Source organism: Glycine soja, chromosome 9 (genome assembly GCF_004193775.1).
Source record: "Glycine soja cultivar W05 chromosome 9, ASM419377v2, whole genome shotgun sequence".
Taxonomy (NCBI): domain Eukaryota; kingdom Viridiplantae; phylum Streptophyta; class Magnoliopsida; order Fabales; family Fabaceae; genus Glycine; species Glycine soja.
In genome coordinates this window covers 33,768,256-33,776,042 of record NC_041010.1, presented here as the reverse complement: position 1 = coordinate 33,776,042, position 7,787 = coordinate 33,768,256, and the positions used below count along the sequence as shown (strand labels likewise).

At 32.2% G+C, this 7,787-nt stretch overlaps 1 protein-coding gene across 4 annotated transcripts; it reads right to left on the bottom strand.

Annotated features, from left to right (window-relative positions):
* Nucleotides 1-484: 484 nt before the first annotated feature.
* LOC114368081 (protein phosphatase inhibitor 2-like) lies at nucleotides 485-6,230 on the bottom strand. Of its 4 annotated transcripts, none has more exons than XM_028325434.1 (5): nucleotides 6,107-6,230; nucleotides 5,066-5,137; nucleotides 2,925-3,037; nucleotides 2,330-2,506; nucleotides 485-1,008 (listed from the first exon to the last, which is right to left on the bottom strand). In XM_028325434.1, exons 2-5 carry the CDS (start codon nucleotides 5,068-5,070, stop codon nucleotides 773-775), a joined length of 531 nt encoding a protein of 176 aa, XP_028181235.1. In that variant the 5' UTR covers nucleotides 5,071-5,137; nucleotides 6,107-6,230; the 3' UTR covers nucleotides 485-772. The 4 variants fall into 4 exon arrangements, with proteins under 4 accessions (XP_028181235.1, XP_028181237.1, XP_028181236.1 ...); XM_028325436.1 differs by having other exon boundaries at nucleotides 485-996; XM_028325435.1 differs by lacking the exon at nucleotides 6,107-6,230 and adding an exon at nucleotides 5,881-6,040.
* Nucleotides 6,231-7,787: the final 1,557 nt, after the last annotated feature.

Here is a 7,787-nt window from a genome sequence, read left to right as displayed (position 1 = left end):
ATAAATTTGAGACCTACATGGATCATTAATTTTAAATTATTTCATAAAATATTTTTTAACAATCTGTATAAACTATACATAATGGTATTTTTGATTTTCCTGAAATATTTTGGGTGCAGGAAGAAAAGATGCAATTAGAACCAAGATCAATGGGAAGAAATCCAACACGCACTCAAGAAACATGCACAAAAAAAAAAAAAAAAAAAAAAGAGCAACGTAGTGGTAGAGTGAAGGGTTTCTTGTTTTTCAAAGCGCGCATGCACTCTTCGGTTCCAGGATTAATTTAGTGATTGCGTCAAGGATTAGGAAACTCACATCTTTATATATAATTTAATTATAATAACTCAGTTAAAAAATAATGATGTATTTTAAATAAAGTTAAAACAATATTTTTCTGTATGCATAGTAATTGGGTTCTCAGTGGCGGCAAGAGATTCATCTGAATCGGACAGGATTAGAAACTGGGGCATAGTACTCCCACACAAATCACAAGGAAATAAGAAATGAAATATAGTTCCAGTTTGGGATATATTTGCTCCCTTTAAGCATCCAACCTTAATTACTTATAAAAGCCACAAGCAAACTCCTCGAAGATGCCGAACATAAACCAATTTGCCAGAATACAACCAAAGTGTGAACGGATCATAATAAGCATGATGAAGAAAGAAACTATTTACATACAAATGATACAATACAGTGAATCATTTAGTTTTCTTCAATACACAAAATGAAACTAATGAAAAGACAGTGGATTTTATTTGTTGATCACTGTCTAAGAACCATTAGCTGGAGGCGTTGAAGACTTCTTACCCTCAATGACCATCTCTTTTACACTATGACTCAGTGAAGACGACTCACATTTCTCCGCCTTACTGGGTTGAGAATTATGATCCTCGTCACTTTCATCCTCAAGAGAACCCGTCTCTTGCAGCTCTTTGACTTTAAGAAATTCATCATAGTGGGCCTTTCTGTGCTCTTTAAAACTCAAGTTCCTATCTGTTTCAGAATCTAACATTATTTTGGGTTAGGTTAGTTAAAGAATAGGCAATCCATTAATACAACAGCAAATATACTTGCTAAATTACTCGTGAGAAAAATGGCAAAAAATGTTACATGCTCATCTAAATGGAATAACTTCCCTCCATGAGAGAAAGATATGACAAGATTCCAATACCTTTTCCTTTTCCCTATCAAATAGATCCCAACTCATTATCACACAATTTACTGAAATTTGAAACAGTAAGCAGTCTCTAAGTCTGATTTTTTTTTTATTGAATAATGTTAATTATTAGTTGGTTAGTTTTTTGCTATCAGGAGAGATCGAACCCACGACCTTTTCCTCCTTTCCTTCTTTTTTAACCAACGCAACCAACCTTATATCTCCTCCAAGTCTGATATTTAGCCCAGGCCGACACAACACAAGTACTAATCAAGATTTGGCAGAACATTCTAAGCTATATAAATCAATTAGCTATTGGTCACCACCAATGGAAAAAAGCCCTTTCAAATCCAAGAAGAGATAATTACTGCTGTCTCATTAATTATCAAAAAGACAGAACTAACTCATCATATGCAAGCATTTCTAAAGTTGTCTTCCCTAACAATATACAGTTAATCCATTTACAGTTAATATACAATATGATCCTTGAAAGTGACAACTTGTATAGCTTTGGTTCCTGAAAGTTGTGATACATAAAATTAGTACTTTAGGAGGTAAAATTGTTAGCAGGTTAATAACTGGATAGTGTGAACATGTTAGAAGGTTCACTTTTAGAGAACAATTTATATAGACAAACACTTTCAGAGACCAAAGCAACACCAGTTGTCACTTTCCAGGACCAAAGGATATATTAGCTCACCCATTTTCTACAAATATTATGTTCATTCCATATTATTCCTAGTTTAGAAAAATTAGAAAATTTCAAGCAGTAACAAGCGACTTTCTATTCTTGATTATGAAGCTAAAACAACATAAACAGAAAACATGAGCAACGTCAACCAAATTCATTTATAGCTCTATATTACTAGGTCTGTCAGAATCCCTGATTCCGTTATTATCTACACAAGAATGACATAATAAATATCAAAGCAAAAGTAAACAACCTGACTTCATCTTATAATCCTTACATGTTAAAATATGCAAATTAAGGCAATATTTATATAATTATTCAAAGATTTCAATTATTTCGATAAGAAATCAATAATTAAAACCAATTCTCATAAAGGAGAAGCACAAGCATTCATTAAGGGTAACAATCATAAAAGAAAACAATAAATGACATGATCTATGTGAAAAACAGCAAATGAATGTCAAATAATAGTACAGTACCATCATCATCTTGCTCCATTGCTTCTGGCTCATCCTCAGATGATGTCCAACCACCAGATTGTCCAGTGCCTCTTCTGCTACTGGAGGCTACATCATTCAGAGCACTCCATATTGCTTCAGCACGATTTTCATTATCAATACATGCATCAAAACTTCCTCGTACAGGAGATAGAGAACCTAGAAAAATTAGGTAATACATGCTGATTTTCAGAAGATTGCTGCACACACATACAATGTCTTTTTAAACTACAGCAAAAGAGCAAGCCTGAGAATAGAACCTCAAAATGAGCATCTCCACATACTTTGTCAACAGAGTTAGCTTAGTATATATGTTTTAGATTTACAAGTTTACAACCCAAACCATGCAGAGGCCCAGGTTCAGCTTAAATGTTTGAACTTGCCTATGAAATGAAACATTTTAAAAATACAGAATACCTTTAAATACCCAGTACAAGAAGAATAAAAGCAATATATTATAGTTAATAGTAAATAGCTCTTAAAATAAAATCAGAAGATTATTTGTATTTATAGTCATATACCCATACATGCAGACTTAATTAAATAGAAACAAAAAGTTTAAGTGAGCTTTACATACTGTCATCATCAATCATAGGATGATATGGAGTCTTAGGCTCAGTAATTTTCTGCCTCACAGGTTTGTTTGCCTCAATTTCTCCAATATTAGCCTCATCCCACCTTACACGTCCCCTACAATGCAATACCAAAAGCAAGATTCATTACATTAAGAATGGGTAATATGATGAGCTTGAAAGTAGAACAGTATAAAAATAAAAAGATCATTGGAATACTTCTCAGATATATATTGCACCATTAGAGAGATTGGAAGTACCAATATTCCATTAAACATTTTCATTTTTCAATCAATAAGCACACATTTCTCAACAAGCAATGCAATGTTTAATTAAACTTTCAAGTCTGATCCAGAAGATTTCTAAGACATTAAAAAACAAATTGAACATACAAATGCCAGCCCCTTTTTCTTCCTTAATTTTGCAACGCAATAGCACACCTTTATTGCAGAAATTTCATTTGATATAGCATCAAAGTGATACTGAACAGAGACCCAACAGGATAAAATTCTCAAGATAGTAACCTTCCAAGTACCTAAAGCTCTCCCCACTAATGAATTCCTAAAATACAAACTACCCCCCTCTCTTGGTTTTGCCCTCTTTTCAATACAACTTCTCCTTCAGTTAGTTACCAAACCTTAGTTAATATTCTGTTACATCGAATAATGCCCATAGTTTCCCTGTTGTCCAACCTATTATTCCTCCTCCTATATTACTTATTTATTGGTGGTACTGTCACAATCATACCAAACATCAAAATGCATGATCATTTATCATCCAAACTTCAAACTCTTGAGACACTATTCCGAAAAAGCATCTTTTATCTTCTATCTTTGAAAATAGTTTGCACCAAAAATAGACTTAGGACATCATAGGAACCACTGATAACAACCCTATTGCAAACCTCTAATACCCAAAGTGACTCCTTAACAACTCTAAAACCTGGGGAGCATTGGAGCAACCCTGATTAATTATGCATCTTCCAAACAGCATATCAGTCAAGTTTTACAATCAACAAAACATTATTTTTATCCTCACCTTTCACATTCTATTTGTGCTCAAATTCAAGACCAAGAAAGAATTTGAGCTATTACACAACCTCTAGCTAACTTAACATATATAGGCTTTGGTTACGTATAGGGAAGTCATTGCATGCATTACAAAGAAGAAAACATGAAAGGAAAAAAAATTGCATTGGGCTAAACATCTGTTAGGCTGTGTTCTAACAAAAAACAAACACACACACACAAAGTCTATATAATATTGAACCACAAGAGTTGCAGTCTCCAACTTCAGAAATAAATTCCCCATGCCAATTAAGGTAGCATAAAGATCATCTCCCTAATATTGACCAACCCTAGGAAAAGGACAAGTACCCACAAAAAACATGCTACAACCAAATATTATATAGTCTACAACAACAACAACAACAACAACAACAACGCCTTATCCCACTAGGTGGGGTCGGCTACATGGATCAACTTCCGCCATAATGTTCTATCAAGTACCATACTTCTATCCAAACCATTAATTTCGAGATCCTTTTTGATAACCTCTCTTATAGTCTTTTTGGGTCTTCCTCTGCCTCGAATTGTTTGTCTTCTCTCCATCTGGTCTACTCTCCTCACTACAGAGTCTACCGGTCTTCTCTCTACATGCCCAAACCACCTAAGTCTATTTTCCACCATCTTCTCTACAATAGGCGCTACTCCAACCATCTCTCAAATATTATATAGTCTAACCTTCTTAAATTTCATTTATGATTTCTTGCCTCAAATATATCCAGGCTTCACAAAGCAAACAAAAATATATATCCAGGCTTCTTGTATCAAACAAAAATAAACTAGAAAGCACAAAAGTAAAGGAACCTTGAGTCTTTAACTTTGTTTTAATAATATGCAGTTTTTGAAACACAAGTTATCTGTTTCCAAGAGCCCATATTCACCAATAAATAATGAAATTTTTCAACTTGTTAGAAAGTACAACTACCCTTTTAGAAGTCTCATGGTTACATTATCCCAGGTGAAGAGATTCCTCACTTTATCTCACTATAATATACAATATGAAATAAGAAGGACCATTCAATTTCAGTCAGATTAAGAATTTTCTTGTCACAAATAAAAATAAGATATTTTGCTTGTATTACTTCATTTTGGTAGACAGATTAGCTCTTCAAACACCAAAAGTATGCAAGGCAATCCTGAAGTCGCTCGATCAACTGGAAAAACATTAGAGGTTTATGCAGTAAGTTATTGAGCTTCAAGAACACAAATAGAGAAATATAGAAAAATGAAAAATCTAAGCAGAAACACCATCCTAGACTAGTTAAAGAATGCCAAAGCAATATAATAAATTGAGAGAAATAATTGTAAACTAAGAATTTGATGAAGAAGCAAAGGTAATAAGATTGATTGATTACAACATTAAAAAATGAGAGTTGAGAAATCCACTGAAAAAAGTCCTGCTACAGACAAGTAATACTGTATCCTTGTTCCCAACTTCCAATGACTTTTATGGTCTTACTGTAGCATTCATATTTCATATTACAAGTATAAAATTCTATTAACTCCATACAAACCAGAAACTCAATATTATCTTCAATACCAGAAACTCAAGATTATCATCATTTACTGCAATTAAATTGCAAATCCAAAACATTATATCTAGCATATGTTTCTAAGTATGGGAAACAAAGTTGAAAACCTTTCAGTTTAACAGATTTCACTACCATAACATCAGCAGTTGAAAGTTACTATTTGACAGTCAAACCCTAAACCTTGGGGATAATACATAAGTAGCAAGTCCCTTCAAAGCAAATCTACATAACATAAAACTAAATTTAACTCAGAAACACAAAAATACAACCATAAATAAACACAAAGCAATTTCATAACACAGTAAGAAATGCAAAACACGAAAACTTGAAATCCATATTAGGCGATGAACAAAACAGATAACAACCGTTTGAGTACATCCAACAACGCCAATTCCATTTATAACCACAAGTCCGAAACCATGAGTCTGGTGAATTTCATAACCAAATTAAAAAATTCACAAATTAAAAGCGATAAGACTTCATCGTCTATTCCACGAAAACGAAAACGAAAACGAAAAAAGAAAACCCATTTTCTCGGGAAACAATCAGTGAGTGAAATAAGAGAAAAGGAAGTGAGAAAAATAGTGATACCTTGGAAAGAAATTGCAGCGTTAAGCTGCGAGCAGTTGCAAAATGCTTTTTTTCCACAAAAAAACGGGGTTTCTAGCAGTAGCATCGAATGCTTTTCACTTTTTCCACGTTGAAAATTTCGTACTTCCGATATTGCCCCTTTTTATTTTTTCGAATTACAGAAGCATATTCAGATATTTAGAATATTCAAAATTAATTGAAACTAAATAATACAATATAAACACAATCCTCCTAATTAATAAGAATTAGACTGTCTCACGAGAATTTCTCTCCAGCTGATGTAAGAATCTTAAACAATATCTATAAACGAAGTCTTAAAACATGATCTGATAAATTCCTTAAACTCAACTCACAATTTTTTTTATATAAAAAACTTAATAATACAATAATACATCTAGATTTTGGTTATTAAGAAGAACAACCTCATCGACAAAAATATCAATTGGGATCTTTTTTTATTTATCTAAATGGGTCTGTTCTGAAATTATTTATTTCGTGCATTTGTTTTTTTATTACAAAGCGCTTCTCCGATAGGCGCATTCTCCATAATAGTGACACGTGGCATGACGTGACTAGCGGTGGAATAGGTCTGGACGCGCTACTGACGAGGGCGCTTCAGGATTGGATGCGTCGGCGATGCTGGAGCTTTAGTTGGCGCTCTGCGTGCTGGCGCCTTAGGACACGCTCTGCGTGCAAACGCGTTCGTTAGCACTGCTGTCGCAAACGCGCTGGGTCCCAAGCGCGTCCAACTGCCTTAAAAACGCAGCCCGCGGTCCCCCTCCCCCCCCCCCCCAAACCACTTATCTATTTTTCCTGTTAGTTTAATTTCTTTATCATTTTAATTATTTTTTATTAATTATGTAACAAATTGTTTTTTTGTTTACAGTTGTTCATTTATCAACTAAAGAATTTTACTTTTATTTTTTTAGTGGATTTGTTTGTAGAGGTAATTATTGTTACTTTTATAGTGTGTTAGATTTGTTTTGTATTTTATAAAAATATAATATTGTTAATTGATGTTGAAGATAATTATAGATAATAATATTGTTATTTATCATTTTTCATTTAAATATTATATTATTGTTTTTATTAATATTTAATGATATCAATTATGATTTGTCATTTAAATAGTTAATATTGTGGTTAATGTTAAAATAATTTTTTTAATATGTATGATTTGTGTTTGTATTTTTTTAATATTTTTAATGATAATATTATTATGATTTTTTATTTTTTATTTTTATAGTTTTTGTTTTATTATATTAGTATTTTAAAAAATATATTGGATATATCTTTATTATCGCATTTCCAATTGTGCTGGAACGTAATTAGTACTTACCTAACCAACAACCACAATTGCCAAACCATTAATATTTATTTATATAGATGACTTGAATTTATGTGTTTTTTTATATACATTTAATGATGTTAATGTTATTAATTATTTTAGTATTTATGGATATCATTTTTGTTATAATAAAATCATTAGTAAAATATATTTAAATATATCGTTATTTTTTATTTATTATTTATGATATGTATGATTATTTTTTTTTTCTTTCTATATAGGGATTTTAATTGTAGAAGCACCCGCAACATCAACTTCAACATATAATTCTATGACAAACCTTTCTTGTTGTTGTTCAAAACGTTCAATCATTGTTTCAACATTTTCATCGTC